This window comes from Dendrobates tinctorius, unplaced genomic scaffold, assembly GCF_039654945.1.
Source record: "Dendrobates tinctorius isolate UK_male_01 unplaced genomic scaffold, ASM3965494v1 ptg000090l, whole genome shotgun sequence".
Lineage (NCBI taxonomy): Eukaryota > Metazoa > Chordata > Amphibia > Anura > Dendrobatidae > Dendrobates > Dendrobates tinctorius.
Window position 1 is genome coordinate 3,688,770 of NW_027361758.1, and position 22,049 is coordinate 3,710,818.

Below are 22,049 nucleotides of genomic sequence, written 5' to 3' on the forward strand. Positions count from 1 at the left end.
TGCTTCATGAACGATATTTTCCGAGACTTTGTCGATAAATTTTTGATTATCTATCTGGATGATATTTTGATCTTCTCCAAGGATTGGGATTCTCATGTGGAACATATTCGGACTGTGTTCCGGATCTTGAGGGAGAATTCCCTGTATGTCAAAGGATCGAAATGCTTTTTTGGAGTACAGAGGATTTCATTTTTGGGATTTATTTTGTCTCCGTCAACTATTGAAATGGACCCGGCCAAGGTACAGGACATTTATGATTGGGTTCAGCCCACTTCTTTGAAGGCCCTCCAGAAGTTTTTGGGTTTTGCTAATTTTTATCGGAAATTTATAGCAAAATTTTCTAGTATTGCCAAGCCATTGACTGATCTGACTAAGAAGGGTGCTGATGTGTTGAATTGGTCTCCGGAGGCTGTTGCTTCCTTTCAGGAGCTGAAGCGAAGATTTACCTCCGCCCCGGTTTTGTGGCAACCTGATGTCTCACTCCCGTTCCAGGTAGAGGTGGATGCTTCTGAGATTGGTGCAGGAGCTGTTTTGTCCCAAAAGGATCCTGTAACATCTAAAATGAATCCCTGTGCTTTCTTTTCCCGAAAGTTCTCTCCATCTGAACGTAACTATGATGTGGGGAATCGGGAACTGTTGGCCATGAAATGGGCATTTGAGGAGTGGAGACATTGGTTGGAGGGAGCTAAACATCAAGTTGTGGTCCTCACTGACCACAAGAATTTGATTTACCTAGAGTCGGCTAAACGCTTGAACCCTAGACAGGCTAGGTGGGCATTGTTTTTTACACGTTTTGATTTTGTGGTCTCTTTTCTTCCTGGAACTAAGAATGTCAAGGCAGACGCCCTCTCTAGGAGCTTCTTTGCTGATTCTCCTGTGGTGACCAAGCCTGCTACCATCTTAGGCGAAGGGGTAGTTCTTTCTGCCATCTCGCCCGATTTGAGACTTGCTCTGCAAGAGTTCCAGGAGGACAAACCTGAGCGTTGTCCCAGTGGAAAGTTGTATGTTCCTGACCAGTGGAAGAAGAGAGTGATGTCTGAAGTTCATTGCTTTGCATTGGCTGGTCATCCAGGTATTTTTGATACTAGAGATCTGGTGAGTCGCTCTTTTTGGTGGCCCACCTTGTCTCATGATGTCAGGAATTTTGCGCAGTCCTGTGGGACTTGTTCCCGGTCTAAATCTTGTTCTCGCTCTAGTGGGTTGTTGATGCCTTTGCCGGTCCCCAGGAGGCCATGGATCCATATTTCAATGGATTTCATCTCTGATATGCCGATCTCTCAAAGAATGACTTATTTGGGTGATTTGTGATAGGTTCTCTAAGATGGTTCATCTTGTACCACTCCCTAAGTTGCCGTCTTCCTCTGAGTTGGTGCCCCTGTTTTTGCAACAGGTGGTTCGCTTGCACGGGATTCCTGAGAACATTGTATCTGACAGAGGAGTTCAGTTTGTGTCTAGATTTTGGAGGACTTTCTGTTCCAAGCTGGGAATTCAATTGTCCTTCTCCTCTGCTTTTCACCCTCAGACCAATGGGCAGACAGAGAGAACAAACCAGACCTTGGAGTCGTATTTGAGATGTTTTATTTCCACTGATCAGGATGATTGGGTTTCATTTTTGCCCTTGGCCGAATTTGCTTTAAATAATAGAGCTAGTTCTGCCACTTTGATGTCACCTTTTTTTTGTAACTTTGGGTTTCATCCTTGATTTTCTTCAGGGCAGGTGGAGCCTTCTGCCTGCCCAGGTGTTGACACTGTGGTGGAGAGAATGCACCAGATCTGGGACCAAGTGGTGGATAAGTTATCTCTCTCCCAGGAAAAGGCCCAGCGGTTTTCCAATCGACATAGGACCATTGGTCCCCAGTTTAAGATTGGTGATATGGTGTGGTTATCATCAAAAAATATTGCTATGAAGGTGGCTTCTCCTAAGTTTAAGCCTAGATTTATTGGACCTTACAAGATTTTGGAGATTATTAATCCGGTCTCTTTTCGTTTGGCTCTTCCTGTCACATTTAAGATCCATAATGTGTTCCATAAGTCCTTGTTGAAGAGGTTTGTTGAACCAGTTGTTCCTGGGGTGGCACCTCCGGACCCTGTATTGGTTGAAGGTCACATGGAATATGAGATAGAGAAAATACTGGATTCCCGTCTGGCTAGACGGAGACTCCAGTATTTGGTTAAGTGGAAGGGTTATGGTCAGGAGGATAATTCCTGGGTCTCTGCCTCTGATATTCATGCCAAAAGATTGGTGTGTGCCTTTCATCGGGCTCACCCTGATCGCCCTGGTAGCGTGGTTGATGGTTCGGTGACCCCTCCTCAAGGGGGAGGTACTGTTGTGAGTTCATTTTCCCCTTCGTCACTGAGGTCTGGTGAACTCCCTATTCTGGTAAAGGAAGGTAATGAGCCTGATTATCAGGCACCTGAGCCTAATGATGATGACTGGCTGAGTGGAGTCACGGACTGGATATAAGGCTGCCGATGCCCTTCTGCCCTGCGGGTGATTTCTCTGTGGACTTCTAGGAGACCAGTCTGATTCCTGCTCCTCTAAAGCTAAGTTTTCTGCTTTGCCTGTTAGCATTTGTGTTTTGTTTTTGTTTGCCTTGCTTTTCTGGATTCTGCCATTCCCTGCTGGGGTGAGCTGAATCTCCTTTTGCCGGTTGCTCTGTCTTCAGAATATTCCTGAGTACTGACATAGCCTTTTTGAAGCCTAGCGTCTTCAGGGCCTTTTTCACTGTCAGTTTGTTGGCTCTTATTTTTCATAGGGTTTTTCACGGATTGCAGACAGCAGCCTTCCTGTCCTTTCCTATCTAGTTAGCTTGGGCCCCGTCTTTGCTCAGTCTATCTTTCTGTCTGTGTTAGTATTCTTTCTTCTTGCTTCACCGTCATTATATGTTGGGGGCTGCCTTTTGCTTTGGGGTCTGCTCTGGGGCAGTTTAGATTTCCCTTTCTGTCTTTAGGCTATATAGTCCTCCGGCTGTGATCGAGGGGTCTAGGGCATCGTAGGAACCCCCCACGGCTACTGCTAGTTGTGTTGATAGGTTCAGGGGTCTGCAATCCGATAGCTGCCAACTTCTCTGGTTTTCTGGACTTAGCTAGCATTTCTGTTTTTGCCTCCTACGGTGACTCATTCATAACAGTGAGCACTTTGAACCCCCAAGGGCTTCACAGAAGTTTATGATGCCCGGGCATGAAAATAAAAAAAATGTATTTTTTCCACAAACATGATCATTTAGTCCCCAATTTTTTTATTTTCCCAAGGGTAACAGGAGAAATTGGACCCCAAATGTTGTTATCCAATTTGTCCTTTTGTTGTCCAATTTGTCCTGAGTATGCTGATACCTCATATGTGGGAGAAAACTTCTGTATGGGCACACGTCGGGGCTCGGAAGGGAAGTAGTGACGTTTTGGAATGCAGACTTTGATGGAATGGTCTGCGGGTGTCATGTGCGTTTGGAGAGCCCCTGATGTACCTAAACTATTGAAACTCCCCACAAGTGACCCCATTTTGGAAACTAGACCCCCCACAGAACTTATCTAGATGTGTGGTGAGCACTTTGAACCCCCAAGTGCTTCACAGAAGTTTATAACGCCCGGGCGTGAAAATAAAAAAATCATTTTTTTCTACAAAAATGATATTTTTGCCCCCAATTTTTTATTTTCCTAAGGGTAACAGGAGAAATTGGACCCCAAGAGTTGTTTTGCAATATGTCCTGAGTAGGCTGATACCCTATATGTGGGGGTAAAACACTGTTTGGGCGCATGGCAGAGCTTGGAAGGGAAGGAGCACCATTTGACTTTTTCAACGCAGAATTGGCTGGAATTGAGATCAGACGCCATGTTGCATTTGGAGAGCACCTGATGTGCCCAAACAGTGGAAACCCCCCAATTATAACTCCAACCCTAACCCCAACACACCCCTAACCCTAATCTCAGCTCTAACTCTAGCCCTAACCCTAGCCCTAACCCTAGCCCTAACTCTAGCCCTAACCCTAACCCTAATGGGAAAATGGAAATAAATACATTTTCTTTTAATCTTATTATTTTTCCCTAACTAAGGGGGTGATAATGGGGGGTGTGATTTACTATTTATAGCGGGTTTTTATTTTTGGCAGCTGTCGCACGATAAAAGGCACTTTTTATTGTAAAAATAGTTTTTGCATCACCACATATTGAGAGCTATAATTTTTCCATATTTTGACCCACCGAGTCATGTGAGGTCTTATTTTTTGCGGGACAAGTTGACATTTTTATTAGTATCATTTTCGGGCATGTGACATCTTTTGATCACTTTTTATTCCGATTTTTGGGACGCAGAATGAACAAAAACCAGCGTTTCATGAATTTCTTTTGGGGGGTGCGTTTACACCGTTCCGCCTGCGGTAAAATTGATAAAGCGCTTTTATTCTTCGGGTCAGTATGGTTACATCGATACCTCATTTAGGTCGTTTTTTATGTTTTGGCGCTCTTATGCAACGAAAGCAATTTTATATAAAAAATAATTATTTTTGCATCGCTTTATTCTGTGAGCTATAACTTTTTTATTTTTTCGCTGATGACGCTGTGTGGTGGCTCGTTTTTTGCCAGACAAGATGACGTTTTCAGCGGTACCATGGATATTTATATGCATCTTTTTGATCGCGCATTATTGCACTTTTTGTTTGGCGGTATGATAATAAATCATAATTTTTTGCTTCGTTTTTCATTTTTTAAGGGGTTCGCTAAAGGGGTTAATTAATGAGACAGTTTTATAGCGCGGGTCGTTATGGACGCGGGAATACCAAATATGTGTACTTAAATTAATTTTTTGGAAATAAAAAAAAATCAATAAATTAGGAAATATTTTTTTTTTAATTTATTTAGCGATTTTTATTTAATTATTTGTACACTTTTTTTTTTTTAACTTTATTACATTGTCCCAGGGAGGACATCACTGACATGTGACAGATCGCTGATCTGTCACATCACAGATCACTGTGACAGATCAGCGATCTGTCACAGGCACTGCACAAGGCTTCCTCCTTGCCTGCGCTTTGCAGGCATGAGGAAGCCAGCTCCCTGCAGGCCCCCGAAGGTCCCCATCGCCATCTTAGATTCGGGGACCTGCAGGGATGGAGCCCCCCCGCAGCAGCGCTGCACATTGCGCTGCTGTGGGGGGCTCAGGGAAACACGGAGGGAGCCCCCTCCCTGCCGATGCTTCCCTTTAACCCCCGGTACACTGCGATCGTGTTTGATCGCGGTGTGCAAGGGGTTAATGTGTCGGGGCGATCCGTGACCGCCCCTGACACCTTGTGCCAGGTGTCAGCTGTGATAATCAGCTGACACCCGGCCGCGATCAGCGGCGCTCACCACGTGGGCACCGCTGATCGCTGTGACGTACTATCCCGTCCCTGGGAATTAAGTCCCAGGGCACATGGATGGGATAGTACGTCACATGACAGAAAGGGGTTAAAAAAATGTTTTTTTCTAAATTTTGTTGTAAAAATTAGAAATCTCTAGTCAACTTTTAACCCTTATAACATAGTAACATAGTTATTAAGGTGGAAGGAAGACTTTACGTCCATCTAGTTCAACCCGTATCCTATCCTAACTTGACCTAACATGTTGATCCAGAGGAAGGCAAAAAAAACCCATGTGACAAACAGTAAGCTTCACATTGGGGAAAAAAATTCCTTCCCGACTCCACATACGGCAATCAGACTAGCTCCCTGGATCAACGCAATATTAAGGAAACTAGTGTATAAAACCTGTAAAATTATACTTTTCAAGAAAGGCATCGAGTATCTTCTTAAATTTTAGTAGGAAATCACTCATTACAACATCATATGGAGGAGAGTTCCATAGTCTCACTGCTCTTACAGTAAAGAATCCGCGTCTGTGAGTATGCTTAAACCTTCTTTCCTCCAGACGTAGAGGATGCCCACTTGTCCCCGTCACAGGTCTAAGAGTAAAAAGATCATTAGAAAGGTCTTGGTATTGTCCCCGCATATATTTATACATTGTAATAAGATCACCCCTAAGCCTTCGATTCTCCAAACTAAATAACCCCAAGTGTAATAACCTGTCTTGGTATTGCAGACCCCCCAGTTCCTTAATAACCTTGGTCGCTCTTCTCTGCACCCGCTCCAGTTCAGCTATGTCTTTCTTATACACCGGAGTCCTGAACTGTACACAGTATTCTAAGTGTGGTCGCACTAGTGACTTATATAGAGGTAAAATTATGTTCTCCTCATGAGCATCTATGCCTCTTTTAATGCATCCCATTATTTTATTTGCCTTTGCAGCAGCTGCCTGACACTGGCCACTAAATGTGAGTTTGTCGTCCACCCATACACCCAGGTCTTTTTCAGTGACAGTTTTGCCCAATGTTTTACAATTAAGCACATAATTATACATCTTGTTCGTTCTACCCAAGTGCATGACCTTACATTTATCCCCATTAAAGCTCATTTGCCATTTATCAGCCCAAGCTTCCAGTTTACATAAATTCTCCTGTAATATAAAATTGTCCTCCTCTGTATTGATTACCCTGCAGAGTTTAGTGTCATCTGCAAATATTGAAATTCTACTCTCTATGCCCCCTACAAGGTCCTTAATAAATATGTTAAAAAGAAGCGGACCCAATACTGACCCGTGTGGTACCCCACTGCTAACCGTGACCCAGTCCGAGTGTGCTCCATTAATAACCACCCTTTGTTTCCTATCCCTGAGCCAGCTCTTAACCCACTTACACATATTTTCCCCTATCCCCATTGCTCTCATTTTATGTATCAACCTTTTGTGTGGCACCGTATCAAAAGCTTTAGAAAAGTCCATGTACACCACGTCCACTGCATTCCCTTGGTCCAGTCTGGAACGTACCTATTCATAAAAGCTTATCAGATTAGTCTGACAGGAATGGTCCCTTGTGAAACCATGTTGATATTGGGTTATGAGGTTATTCTTCTTCAGATACTCCAGTATAGTATCTCTTAGAAAACCCTCCAAGATTTTACCCACGGTTGAGGTTAAACTTACTGGCCTATAATTTCCAAGTTCAGTTTTTGTCCCCTTTTTGAATATTGGCACCACATTTGCTATACTCCAGTCCTGTGGTACAGACCCTGTTATTATGGAATCTTTAAAGATTAAAAATAATGGTCTATGACTATACTTAATTCCTACAGTACTAGGGCTGTATCCCATCCGGGCCCGGGATTTGTCAATTTTAGTGATTTTTAGACGCCGCCGTACTTCCTGCTGGGTTAAGCAGGGGACATTTAATGGAGAATTTTTTTTCCCTGATCATGTTATCCATCATGGGATTTTCTTGTGTAAATACTGTTGATAAAAAGTCATTTAGCATATTGGCTTTTTCCTCATCCTCATCCACCATTTCACCCAGACTATTTTTAAGGGGGCCAACACTATCATTTTTTAGCTTCTTACTATTTATGTAGTTAAAGAATATTTGGGGATTATTTTTACTTTCTCTGGCAATGAGTCTCTCTGTCTAAATCTTTGCTGTCTTGATTTGCTTTTTACAGAATTTATTAAATTTTCTGTATTTATTTAATGCCTCATCACTACCTACTTGCTTTAATTCTCGAAATGCTTCATTTTTGTCCCTTATTGCGCCCCTTACAGCTCTATTTAACCATAGTGGTTTCCTCCTATTTCTAGCATGTTTATTCCCATACGGTATATATTGTGCACAGGTCCTATTCAGGATGCTAATAAACGTCTCCCATTTTCTTTGTGTATTTTTATGTCTCAGGGTATCGTCCCAGTTAATTGCACCAAGATCATCTCTCATCCGTTGGAAATTTGCCTTCCTGAAGTTTAGTGTCCTTGTAACCCCACATCTTATTAAAGGACACCTGAAAACTTATTATTTTGTGATCACTATTACCCAAGTGACCCTCAACCCTTACATTTGATATGCGGTCTGGCCTGTTGGTTAATATTAGGTCTAGCAGTGCCCCCCCTCTTGTTGGGTCCTGAACCAGTTGTGAAAGGTAATTGTCTCTCATAGTTGTCTAAAACCTATTACCTTTGCTGGAACTGCAGGTTTCAGTTCCCCAATGTATTTCAGGGTAGTTGAAGTCCCCCATAATAATGACTTCTCCTTGAGTCGCCGCTTCATCTATTTGCTTTAAGAGGATATTCTCTGTTGCTTCCATTATTTTTGGAGACTTATAACAAACCCTTATCAGTAATGAATTATTTTTTCCCCCTCCCCTTATCTCCACTCACAGGGACTCTACATTTTCATTAGATTCATATATATTATCACACAGGATGGGTTTTAAGGATTATTTTAAATATAAACACACACCTCCCCCTCGCTTATTTGTATGGTCATTTCTGAATAGACTATAGCCCTGTAAATTAACCACCCAGTCATGGCTCTCGTACAGCCATGTCTCAGATATCCCCATGTCATAATTATATTCCAACAACATTAACTCCAATTCCTCCATTTTGTTGGTGAGGCTTCTGGCATTAGTATACATGCACTTTATGTATCTCTCTGTACCTCTATTCTTTCTTAAATTATTAACTGTTCTATCCCCACCCCCACCTTCATTATTTGTGTCCAGGTCTCTATCTGCACAGTCTTCCCCTCCTATAAAAGGAATACCATCCCCCCGTCCCTAGTTTAAACACTCCTCCAACCTTCTAGCCATTTTCTCCCCCAGCACAGCTGCACCCTCCCCATTGAGGTACAGCCCGTCCCTAGCGTAGAACCTGTAGCCAACTGAGAAGTCGGCCCAGTTCTCCAGGAACCCAAACCCCTCCTTCCTACACCAATTCCTGAGCCACTTATTAACCTCCCTAATCTCCCATTGCCTCTCTGGCCTATCAAAAAAAAAATTATGTTTCCAAAATTGTGCTGATGTAAAGTTGACATGTGGGAAATGTTATTTATTATCTATTTTGTGTGACAGGACTCTGATTTAAGGGCACAAAAATTAAAAGTTTGAAAATTGCAAAATTTTCAAATTTTTGGCCAAATTTCCGTTTTATTTCATAAATAAACGCAAGCTAGATTGAAGAAATTTTACCACTAACATGAAGTAGAATATGTCGCGAAAAAAAATAGTCTCAGAATCAGTGGGATCCATTGAAGCGTTCCAGAGCTATAACCTCATAAAGTGACAGTGGTCAGAATTGTAAAACTTGGCTTGGTAATTAAGGGCCAAATTGGCTCGGTCACTAAGGGGTTAATTAATATATTATCTTTTCTCACTTGACCCACAGTAGATCTTCTTCCTATGTGGCTCAAATAAAGGGCTCTACTACTTGTCCACTGACAACATCATCTGAATGTTATAATGATATTGTTATTGTAATTCTCTAATGTCTATCGTCTGTACAAGTCCCCTCTGAAATGTAACGTGCTGCGGAATATGTCGGCGCTATAGAAATAAAATGTATTATTATTATATTATTATGATATGTTAGGTGATCAGTCTTCTCTTAGCCCAACCTAAAACTGATATTTGTTTTTAGGCTAAGCCTTCGTTCCCATGATATTGGGTGAGTTTTTGATGTTGCAGATTTTTGGCACCATTTCTGCACCAATTAGCTAACTTAGGTTACTTGCGTTTCTGAATGCATTTTTACATGCATATTTATTATGTTTTTGAAAATGCTTTCTTTGTCTCTTTTTTGGTAGTTCATTGTTTTAAATAAAGCTGCTTTGTTTTTGATACTTCGAGGTATTCGGTTTTGGAAATGTTTTATTTTTACAGTCATTTGTGTATTACTTGCATTTTTAGTGCAATTTCCCTACCATAAATGCACAACAAACACATGTTTTTTACCTGCAGATTTTTCCCGTCTAATGCAATTTTATGAAGAAAATCTGCACATAAATCTAGCGTACGTGGAAGAGAAATTGACATGTTGCGGATTTAAATATATTCCATCTACTTTGTTGGAATTGCAAAACACTGTATTTTTTACACAATGAAAATATAGATTATCAAAAACTCATTGTGGGAACTAAACCTACGGTCCCAAGCTCAGGATTTGGTGCATTTTTTCCTCTGCATGTTTTCAATGCCTAAAAAGATGAAACGTATTATAATTCAAGTAAAGTGGATGGGATCTATAGAAATCTCATGCTCGCTGTGCTTTATATTTTATATAGCTTAAACTGAACTACGGTGCGCATTTGAAACCCGCAACATCCAAAGACAAAATGGAAAGGTTGACAGCTCGAAGTTGGATGAACAAAATTCCAAGAAACCCACTTGACGGATTAACAGCATAAAGGCAAATAAACATTGTCCAGTCCAGGGTGATGCATTGCAAGTGTTGAAGTTTATTCCACCATCACATAACAATGTTTCGACCTGTCAAAGGTCTTTATACCCAGAAACATACAGGCAGGTTTCTATAGTGTGCCTAGCACTCGTGCACCGATCACCACAAAAGCCAAACCCACTCATTTAAAATACAATATTTACAACAAATATCAATGTGAATATTGACTCTGGCGCTTTATATGAATTCATTACCTTTGGTGACTATGATCATGGATCCCCTTACTGCATTGCATGTTATTCAGTGGTTACATTGGGTGTTCTGCTTTTTTTCCAGCACTATTCTATCATATATTCCATGCTCTTTAGCCGTGTGGCATATGCTATATTTGAACTTACAAAATATGTGGCATGATTGTATTTACTATGGAGTCCTCTACAGAGTTGCACTTTACTAATGAGATACATTGGACTTTCTCCCTTATCTAGCACATTTCTATTTTTTGCACTTCAGCCATCTGGCATATGAAATATTTCAAATTCATTCGACTATTTTAGTGATCAGTTTTCATATATATATTCTTTTGGACTGGTGTCCTTCCTAATTAAGGTATATACTTAGGCATGCTTTTTCAGGAGAGATTGACAGTTACATATAGGACTTCACACCAGACCTCTGAGCCCAAAAAGAGCAGGGATTCAATTAATAAAATTAAAGTTATTTGTAATCCTCTCCCACTAACAAATTTCACTCTGCTTAGTTCTTTATACCATGCCATGATGCCATATTTTTAGACAGCATTTTCAAGTTGATAGATTCTCTTTAAGTAGAGGGTTGTGCAAAAAAACATCTTGGCAAATTTCTTCAAAAAAGGTTAATTTTACATTTTGTGATTAAGATATTTAGAATATTTCCTGTACTGTTCCCATAGACAGTCTTTGTCATGACTACAATATTTGGGGTGAAATATATTAGTGACCTAGTTGCTGTTGACCTGCCGTGTGTTCACATATCATGAAATTGTGCTTGAGTTCATTTTTCAGGTTATTCGGAAATGCAACCTATTAATAGTATAAAGGTATGCAGATTTTATGTTTCATAGATGTTAATTCATTCTATAATAAATATTAAAAATAATGACATAGCTTATTCTTAAATAATGAAATGTAATCTATATACATAGAAATAATTAATTAAATTATTTATTAATAATATTATATGGTGACTGATGGCTGGCTACTGAGTATCTACACGTAGTGTGAGGAAGGTGGTGGATGCTTTGCCTTTATAAATACACAAGTGTTGTGAACTCTCTTAATCTGACTTTTAAGGCAAGGCTCCCTCTGGTGGATACTGCTGGTAGTGGAGCTGGTCAACATGATGTTAACCCAACAGCTGCAGAAGATAATTGGAGGAGTGGGGGTAGTGACTAGGACTAAATAAGCGAGCAGACTTATCTCAGTGGCTGCCGGTGATACTCCTTTCTTTGCTTATTGAGGATTTCTGTCTCCTGCCTGATACTGCATTTTTTAGCTAAGTGTCATTCGCTAAACCCTTTGCATCTGATTTTGCCTTGCTGTCAGGGGTCAGCTTGCTCCCCCAGGGGCTGCTGGCTCCTGCCCTGTATTTTTGTATCTTGTGTTTGTTTGCTCTGTCCCCTGCTGTATTAGCCTGTTGCTAGCCGCCAGTTCACACCTGAGTGCTGATATAGTGGGGGCGAGGCTTGTGCAAACCTCAGTATTTTTGTACATCAGTCATGTTGGAATTGTTAGGGTTTTTGCGTGATTGCAGACAGTGCCTTTTCTGTCCTGTCCTATCTAGTCAGTGTGGGCCCCATCATTTGCTCAGTCTATTTTCTGTCTGTGTTTGTGCTTCATCTTGTCTCACCGACAATATATGTTTGGGGCTGTCTATTCCTTTGGGGATCTGCTCCGGGGCAGTTTAGATTTCACCTTTCTGTCTTTAGGCTTAGTTAGTCCTCTGGCTGTGATGAGGCGTCTAGGGCAACGTAGGAACGCTCCACGGCTACTGCTAGTTGTGTTGTTAAGATCAGAGGTCTGCAATCTGCTGAGTGACCAACCTCTCTGGTGTTCTGGTGGCCTTGCCTATTGCGCTCTCCTCCTCGGTGACCCATTCATAACACACAAGAACCAAAACTATATGTCCAGTGTAGTTATTTTATTGCTTCTATTAGTTATACAGCGCAATATTTTTTTGTGTTGTTGTAGCTAATAGGAGAGTGGACGTATCCTAATAGTATACTGCCTATATATAAATCAGCATCTAATGACAGATCGGCATTCTGCATTGCAAGACCGAGAGACATTGAAACCATACAATAAATAATTTAGTACATACCCTTTAAATTTGATTTATTTAAAACTGGAACAATTTACTAAGAAATATCCATATTATAATTCGTCAAAACAGTATTGTAATCTGATGCAGAAGGCTTGTCCATTTCACATAATACACTATGTTACCAAGGTTTTGTCCCTCGGACAATTTTGAGTGTTCCTGATAGATTTTTTCATGCTGATTTCAGAAATGACTTAAGATTTTTCCTATCACATAAGGTTTTTGAGAAACTCATATATGAACTTTTTCTGAAACAGCATATTCTGAACTTTCCACTGAAATAACATAAATCACTGATCTACACATATGGAAGCACTTATTATGCGAATTCCGCGCAGGCGGAGTAAATCATTCGACTGACCGTGTACGAGCATACCACATCTCCGGGGCAGGGAAGGAATCAAAAGACAATACTGACATACTTAGAGCATGGCTGAATGGATCACGACCTTCAATGCCGTTTGCTGTCCCAATGAAATGGAGAGCAGAGAGATCATGTAACAGATTGCTACTTCTGCCTTACAAATGTAACATGATATTCAGCACAGAATAAGAAATCAATAGAATATCCTAATCTTCCTTCAGCCATAGGACCAGTGCCACACGATGAAAGTCTTCGTGCTCCAAAGTCACCCAAAGTATGGACCATGGAGTACGATAAAGATGAACCAATAATGTCAGTGGAAAATGAAACTGCTGCAGACCCAGACTTTGAGCCTTCTACACTAATCCACATCTGTTCAGTTAAGCTGATCTGAGTAACTTGGTCAAAGATTTGAAATTGTCAAAGAGGTAGGCAGAATTATTGGGATCAAGGCTACAAGAACGGAATCTCTTATTACCAGGAACAAGAGTTTCTGTTTTTCGCAGTCGTCAAGAAGACCGTAATCAATTTTTCAACCATGTCGACAGTTTAACCTTTTGCAACGAAGTCTTGGGGTTGTTTGGTGCTCTTGGATGCGAACATGACCCAAAGGAATGGCTACTGTTCATTGACTTGTCAGTTTTACGTCTGAAGGCTGTTTTACTACACAACGGAAATATTTATCCTTCTATTCCTATTGGACATGCTGTACACATATAGAAATATATGAGAATATGGACCTACTGTTGACCCACATTAATAGAAATTATAACTGGAACATATGTGGTCATCTAAAAGTTGTTGCACTTCTTCTTGGACTGCAGCTTGGATATACCAAGTATTGTTGTTTTATTTGTGGGTGGGACAGTCGTGCATGAGAAATGCACTATTTCAGAAAGGACTGGCCACTCCGCGAAAACCTGGTTGCTAGATAGAAGAATGTTAAACATAATCTCCTTGTTGATCCAGCAAAGATATTTCTCACTCTTTTGCATATTAAACTTGGAGAAGCATCCGACACGGATTATAAATGAAAGTCATCTGCAAAACACTTTTGAACAATTGCTTTTGCTACTGACATCGATGCACATGTATGTAGTGTCTCGGACGTCATAATGTGGACTATAAACTGTTGTTTCTTAAAAATCTTATGTGACTTTTGGAGCACATATTCGTGTTCAGCATATCAAAATCTATAAGATACAATAAATTTTTCTCAGGGGACAAGAACTTCCCTGAAATTTGTTGCGCAATGATATTTATTACATTGTAGCTTTGTTTACCTCAAGACCAGACCTGGGCAAACTGTGTCACTCGGGCCTCTGGCTGAAACAGTAGGCCACAGGCCGCACCATGCCCTCTCTTGCCCACCGTCCATTCGCTGCCCGCTGTTACCACTATTTGAATCCTCAGGATGCAGATAGCGGTGAATACATTGGTAGAGGACGGGGCCGCCGACTCCATCTTCCACCCATCAGTGTGTGAGACAACAGACACGATGATGTCATTTCTTCCTGCTGCTGCTGAGCCATACTGCACAGACCGGAGCAGAGTGTAGGGGGAACAGAAGCGAGGTGAGTATGTGTGGTTTTCTTTTTAATGTCTATGTGATATTTGTATGTATATGGAGGCTATGTGGGGCTCACATTGAATATATGGAGGCTAAATGAGGCTCACAGTATATATGGAGGCTATGTGAGGGGTTCACACTGTATATATGGAGGATATGTGGGAGGCTCATTCTTTATATAGGATTCTATGTGGGGGTTCTCATGCTGTATATAGTGAGGCTATGTGGTGCACATGCTGTTTATAAGAGGCTATGTGGTGCTCACGCTGTATATAGTGAGACTGTGTGGAGGCTCACATTGTGTGTAGGGAGTCTATGTGGGGGAGTTTATGCTATATATTGGAGTAGATGTGGGGCTCACACTATATATGAGGCTATGTGGGGGGCTCATATTGTATATCGGAGGCTGTAGACACAATGATGTTATTTCATTGCTGCTGCTGAGACTCAGTGCATAGGAGACAGGAGCAGAGCACCATGGGAACTGGAGCAAGGTGAGTATGTGTTTTCTTTTTCATGCGTATGGGATATTTGTATGTATATAGGAAGCTATGTGGAGTTCACACTATGGAGTCTATGTGGGGCTCACACTGTATATATGGAGGCTATGTGGGGACTCATACTGTATATAGATTATGTGCGGGCTCATACTGTACTGTTTATAAGAGGCTACGTGGGGGTCTCATACTGTTTATAGGAGGCTATGTGGGGGCTCATATTGTATATAGGAGACTATGTGGGAGCTCTTACGGTATATATGGGTCTGTGTGGGTTCATAAGGTATGTAGCAGAGCTGTATGGGGCTCACACTATATATGCAGGCTCTGTGGGGACTCATACTGAATATAGGTCATGTGGTGGCTCATACTATAAATAGGAGGCTATATGGGGCTCATACTGTACATAGGAGGCTATGTGGGGGCTCATATTATATATAGGAGACTGTAAAGGCTCATACTGTATATAAGGGGCTGTGTGGGGACTCATACGGTATATAGGGGAAGTCGGCATACTTGATTCTGTGCTCAATATTACGCTATGCAATATAAACAATTATAATTAATATGTTAATATTAATATTGAATAGAATGAATTTCAGCCTATTGATTCGGCCCTCCACAGCAGTCACGAGCTCTCATTTAAGAGTCAGTGATAAGCGGTCATAGAGGACTTCCACCTGATGAAGACGGATTCTCCGTCGAAACACGTTGTGGTTTAACCCCATCTCTTGTCTGAGTCTCTTTCCTGCGCTCCTAAGACCGTTTCCATTTTCTCAACACGATCTCTCATGTGGCACTTAGGTAAAATTAATTGTCCACCCCTGCTCTAGACAGTGTAAATGCTGACTTTTCAACTATTCTTTACATCAATAGTTATAAATCAAAGATGGGCTGGGCCGATGCTGCGCCCACTAGACGGCTGTGCCCACTGGATAGTAGCGTACAAGGTATGGGCTGCCCAGAAGTATGCATAATTCATACATCACTGTCGTTTCCAGCTCAGAAACCAACAAATCCAAACGTTGATGGAAAATTTGTGCTGGCACTGATGCACCCTGAGCTTGCAGGACAGCTTGAATTTGTTTGGAACTTGATCGGGGCTGCTTATCCACCATCCGGAGTATCCCGAGTTGCTACTTTTCATCAATTTTTTTCTGCCTTCCACGTCCAGGAAGATTAGCTACACTGCATTCAATGCATTCTTCATTATGTTGCTCACCGTGGACAAAGAAACATTAACCCCTTCACTCCCGTAGCTTTTTTCGCTTTTGTTTTTCGCTCCCCTTCTTTACAGAGCCATAATTTTTTTATTTTTCCATCAATATGGCCGTGTGAGGGCTTATTTTTTGCGGGACGAGTTGTACTTTTAAACGACACCTCTCGCGAGAGGACATCAGCAACGGTCTTTGGCGCAAAGCAGTACTGGGAACGGAAGATGCCGGCAGCGTGGAGAGGAGAGACAGATTCCGGGGGCCGTCAGATGGTAAGTATATCACATTTTTTATTTTAATCTGCCACTGGCCATATTCTAGAGTACTCGATGCTTTAGAATCGGGCCAGCAGCTAGTGTATAAATAATTGTGAATGTGTTTGCGATCGCCCTATGAAAACCGCACCAACGACCTTTTTTTAAAGCCCTCCTACCTCTGCTGTTTAATACAGCAGCCTGAGCAGGTTAAAGATGGGCCCACGGGACTCCTGGGCCAGTGCTACTTGTTTGTGCCCCAGGTTAAAATTTGCCAGCCAGCCCCTGCTATAAATAAATACATTTGGATATCGCTGAACTATTGCGAGATCACGCAGCATGGACTATCAGTGTATATATTGGGGACATGTATCTCTATGGAAATATTATGGGTTCCTAAAAGTACATGAGCAATTTGACTCCCCCATGTGCAGCTCATCTTAACTTGCCCAAGGAAGAAACACAATTGCTTCATATTTACTGCTCATTTTCCCCACTGCTCAGCTTTAGGACTTGGTTTTTTTTTTTAGCACCAACATTTGTATGTAATTATTATTCTCCCAGGGGATTTTTTGTACTTTCCTAACAGCTTTGTCTAGCTATCTCCTAAGCAGAGTGCTGCTTAACAAGGACGTCAGATGGATAAATGGCTGTTTTGTTAGTAAATGTACAGTCTGTAGGTGCAAAATTTAGGATAAACCTGCATTGCAGTGGAAACCACAATACCTGGTACCTTCAAGCTAGGTAGACCCAACTGTCCGTCATCCATTAGCGATTTGCGCATCATTTTGCATTTGGATTACACTTTGTTTAGTAAACAAAAATAATTATTTTTTTGCATTTACAATTTGCATTGGTGAAAAAGGTGTAAATAACATAGGAGTTCTCATATCTGCCTAATATTTCCGGTAAGGTACTTTATAATGTAGATCTAAACATCAAGTAACAATGCAGAAATGACTGTATCAGCAGAACTGGGCCAGCATTTGTTTCATTGATGACTGATTGATGGCAATACTATTTCTTCACTTTCTTTGGTACAATATTTTTTTTTCTCCTAAAAGCCATGTTTACCTTTGTAAAACCAATGAATGTGATGAAAAATAATACATTGGTGGAACAATGAACAAAATATGAAACAGTTCCCCATATCCACCAATCAAAGAGACTTTGTTCTGATTGTTTGCAATGAATCAATGGCCGCCTTTTTATTTGTCACAGTTTTATAAAATGTCTCCCATTACCGTGTATGATTATTAAAATCACTATCCTTTTTTAGATTGACAGAAAACAACCTATTTGGTTATGGCCATCTTGTTTTTTTAAAAAACTATTATTGCAGCAATTCAGCTCTGTAAAATTAATTCTAAGATACAACTACGTTTTTTAGTGACTTCAGTACAGAATTGATTGTAGTATTGCATTAAAGGGGTTTGCTCAAAATCCTGTGCGTAGGTGATAAAGTGTCTGATCGTTGGGCGTTCCGCTTTTTTACCCTACTGAGTAGGAATCTTGGTTATGAAAAGAACAAAGTCTATAGGAATAGTGAAAACAGCAGACACATAATGCTTATTTTATAGAGACGTAAAAAGTTTAATATTTAATAGATATAGCACTGAGTGAAATTAACAGTTTACTGCATACAGATTATTGAGTTCAATGTTTGCTATACAAAGGTTTCAACAAGTCTTACAGCTAGAATATTGCTGTTCAGCTGCATGATCTCAGAAGAAGATGGCATTTTCATCTACAGAATTAAAGCTTTTTTTTTTTTGTAATAAGAATTGCTATAATAGCAAATACTAATATGATATCACTATGTTTTCAAAATATCCATTGTTGTTCTCTGAGAATCTGACATTAGATAAAGGCTTCACTGTGGTTCGTACAATAGTATATTCTTGAACGTATTAACACCAGAACAGGGCAATATCTATAAGCCGTAAAAGAAAAAAAATATAATTATATAATATAATAATATCAACATAAAAAATATAGCATGACCTGTGTAAAAATGCAACAAAATTTGTGGGTAGAAGAAATGATTTGCTTCAGCCATTTCTATATAGTTGTTCTATGACAGCATTTTGTACATCAAGTATATGTAATAGTAGACAGCATTATAATTCATATCTGCATAGATAACTATTATATTTTATTTTTTTTATATAATATTCCAAAAACAAAAAGGTATAGTTCTTAGGCAAAATGTTACAACAAAATATTTACTGACGCATATTAAGGTGGATTCAAATTATTATTATTATTATTATTATTAGACATGAAATCCAGCTCAGTCCTGAGATACAGTACTTTAACATATATGAAAGCAGTGCAGGTTTACGTGAGTAACAATCTCATACAAATGATGATCTCCGCTTGCCTTTTACCTTTCATATTAACAGTATCATGTCAGTCGTGACTTTAGATAGAACAGTTTTCAGCACAAGTGCAAACATAAAGCAGGTAAAATACACTTTACCCATTCAGTTAACGATGACACTAGAATTGTGCTGGGAAGGAGATAAATACAACTGCACAAATCCTAGTTGTCCCAGTGTGTTATATTCCAGCAGGAATTCATTTAAGGACTAGGAGATACGTTGTCCATCCGGCCACTAGCAGCGCCCCGATCAGCACCGTGTAACTGAACAGCACGAACGCCAGCATCTCTTTCAGCACCCGCAGATAGTGGACAGCGAATGAATCCCTGGGAGCCATGAGGACAGCAGAGCAAGACCCTGAACAAAAGGAACAGTCAGAAAAATCCACAGCAAAACACGCCGACCCAGATCACCAATTTATATTATATAGCTATATAGTTAATACAGTTGAGAAAAGACATGTCCATCAAGTTCAAGGAAGGGGCTTGTGTGTGGTTCTTGTGCTGATAGCAATTTCTACAACCGGCTTGCTGGCAATGTTCTTTGTTGTATTGAAGGTTTATTGACATGAGAAAGCAATAAAAACAGAACGTAAGGACACGTGTATTAATTTTTAATGCTATAATTGCTACTAATGCACTTTCCCTGCCGGGATAAGGGAGTAAATGCTGCAGGAAGTTTACATACAGATAACTGAATTATATAGATGGATACATAGTTGATAGATAAACAAGATATAATATATGATTATCTTATTATATACATATATTATACAGGTCTGTATCTGTCTGCAGCTCTTCTTAACCCTCAATCTATCTCTAAATGCAGCAGGATTTCCTATTTTAGCATGTATGTTAAGGAGCAGCAAAATAGTCAACTTTATTTTTATACTACAGGTTCACTTTATACTACCGAAAAGTGAAAAAAGTTCTAAATGTGTCAGATACAAGAGAACTTTTGTTCCCGAAGTAATATAGCATTTACTAAGCAATGACTCTTACCTTGCAGGGCGGTGATGATTACAGGCTTCTCGGTAGATGCCTCCTCTCGCTTATCCCTCCTGTTGTTTTTGTGTCCTATGCTGGTAGGGGTAATGCAGTCTGATCCTCTTCCTCTTCACTAATCCCACAATAATGATCTTGTATTCTGTCTGTACAGTTAATGGACTAGGTGTGGTCAGAGACCAATTACTACAGATGACATAGGCAGTTTGATCTAGAAGCTCTTTTGAAAGCCAAATCTATTTATACCCCTCGGTGGAGTTATACTTGAAATTATATAATATATTTATGGGATACAAATATAATGCTATAAACAGCAACGGAGGAAAACATAGTTTTATACTTTAATCCCTTGCATTAATATCCACTTCAGCCACTGATGGATCTGATGGATGCCTTCTGGACATTTTACCTAATGATTAACTCTTCATTCTGCATGCTGACCGAATAATTATCCCTTTTGCAAAGCTGGGGTTATATATATTTTATATTTATATATTATAAAAACTATGAAATATTGTAAGATTAGCCTATGTCCACACAGAGCATTTTTGTAGTATTTTGTTTTCTGCAGCAAAATCCTGCTCTCTGTAAAAATGCTGCTTTCAAAGTGCACGTTTTTCAGAGTTTTCATTTTTGGGTGCAGATTAGATGTGTGCTTTGTTTATAGTACATGTTTAATAAAGTTAGTTTTATTCACCAAAATGGTGAAAACAATGCTGTGAAAAATACCCGCAGATTTTTTTGCAGCATTTTTTCACTTTCACATTGTTTTCTATGGGGGAAAAATGCTGCAAAAACACTGAAAGAATTGACATGCTGCAGATTTAAGAAATGCATTCAGTGGTATTAGATCTTACAACACATGAGTGCTTGCTGCAGAAAGTAACAGTTTCAGATCATTTACTAATTACAAAATATTGGGCCCCAACATCATCTTAGCAAGGTTTTTTAGAAACTGGAATGTGCAATATGAAGAGAAGCAGCTGCTGAAGAAATACAGCTCTGGCAAAAATTAAGAGACCACTGCACAGTTTTATAAAAATCAGCTTCTCTCCATGTCTGACAGCCATTCCAATCCAGTGTCAGCTGAATTCCAACCAGAGTACACCTCATTCTACTTAGTGTGCTTCTGATTAGGTGATCACCTGAAGCAAATCTTAAGCGCCCGTTACACATAGCGATATCGCTAGCAATATCGCTGTAACGTCACCAATATTGCTAGCGATATCGCTACATGTAATACTTACCTCCGACCAGCTCCCCCGCTGCTCATCGCTGATCGCGCGAGAACGTCCTGGACCATTTCTCGTCGGGCGCTTCCTGCTGGGCTTCCTGTGGCGCCGACAAGCGACGCGTGGACGTGGGCGGGAAGACGTCAGGATCACCTCGTCTAACAGGTAAGTAGCAACCCCCGACCCCTGCTACGTCGCTGGTGAGACCTGCCTGTGTGGCAGCTCACTAGCGACCACTTAGCGATGCACCAGCGATCCATATCGTTGTCGGGATCGCTGGTGCATCGCTAAGTGTAACGGTATCCTTATTTAACGAAGGAAAGTATAAAAACCCCTGCTGTGGTGTTCACAATCCTCTTGCAATAGGACAAGCTGGATGGCATAAAAGTATTAGTAATATGCCAAAAGTAATAGGAATGAAAAAATAACTTTTAACCATGCCAAAGGAGTTAAAAAGTCTTGTGTGAGTAAAAGAAGGGCTCAATTCTGGCTTTACTAGCATAGGGATACGTTGAGTGTCATGTTGCCTCCATTCTTAAAATTTCTAAGATGGTAGTTCATTACAACAAGGTCAAGCAGCAGACATTGGGGACCTCAAAGCTACAGACCGGTAAAGAGCGAAAACGACTCTCCACTTACCCGGGATGACCTTCATCTTATTCGAATGTCACTCAGCAACCGCAGGATGACATCAAGTGACCTACAAAAGGAATGGCAAATGGCAGCTGGGGTGAAGTGCACGGCAAAAACAGTTTGTAACAGGCTCCTAGAGGTAGGACTCATGTCATGTAAATCAAGAAAAAAAGCCCTTCATCAATGAGAAGCAAAGGAGAGCAGCTGAAGTTTGCCAAAGACCATAAGGATTGGACCATAGAGGACTAGAGTAAGGTAATCTTCTCTGATGAGTCTAATTTTCAGCTTTGCCCA

General features: G+C 40.5%; 1 protein-coding gene across 2 annotated transcripts; it reads right to left on the reverse strand.

The window, feature by feature from the left end:
* Nucleotides 1–18,094: 18,094 nt before the first annotated feature.
* LOC141098390 (uncharacterized) lies at nt 18,095–21,822 on the reverse strand. Of its 2 annotated transcripts, none has more exons than XM_073586143.1 (3): nt 21,762–21,822; nt 19,888–20,036; nt 18,095–19,243 (listed from the first exon to the last, which is right to left on the reverse strand). In XM_073586143.1, the coding sequence occupies exon 3, from the start codon at nt 19,221–19,223 to the stop codon at nt 19,083–19,085; it is 141 nt and encodes a 46-aa protein (XP_073442244.1). In that variant the 5' UTR covers nt 19,224–19,243; nt 19,888–20,036; nt 21,762–21,822; the 3' UTR covers nt 18,095–19,082. The 2 variants fall into 2 exon arrangements, with proteins under 2 accessions (XP_073442244.1, XP_073442245.1); XM_073586144.1 differs by having other exon boundaries at nt 18,095–19,427.
* Between the last annotated feature and the right edge of the window lie 227 nt (nt 21,823–22,049).

Bases quoted from the DNA above. Each gene is read 5' to 3' on its own strand.
- LOC141098390 (XM_073586143.1), bottom strand. From the start codon at position 19,223: ATGGCTCCCAGGGATTCATTCGCTGTCCACTATCTGCGGGTGCTGAAA.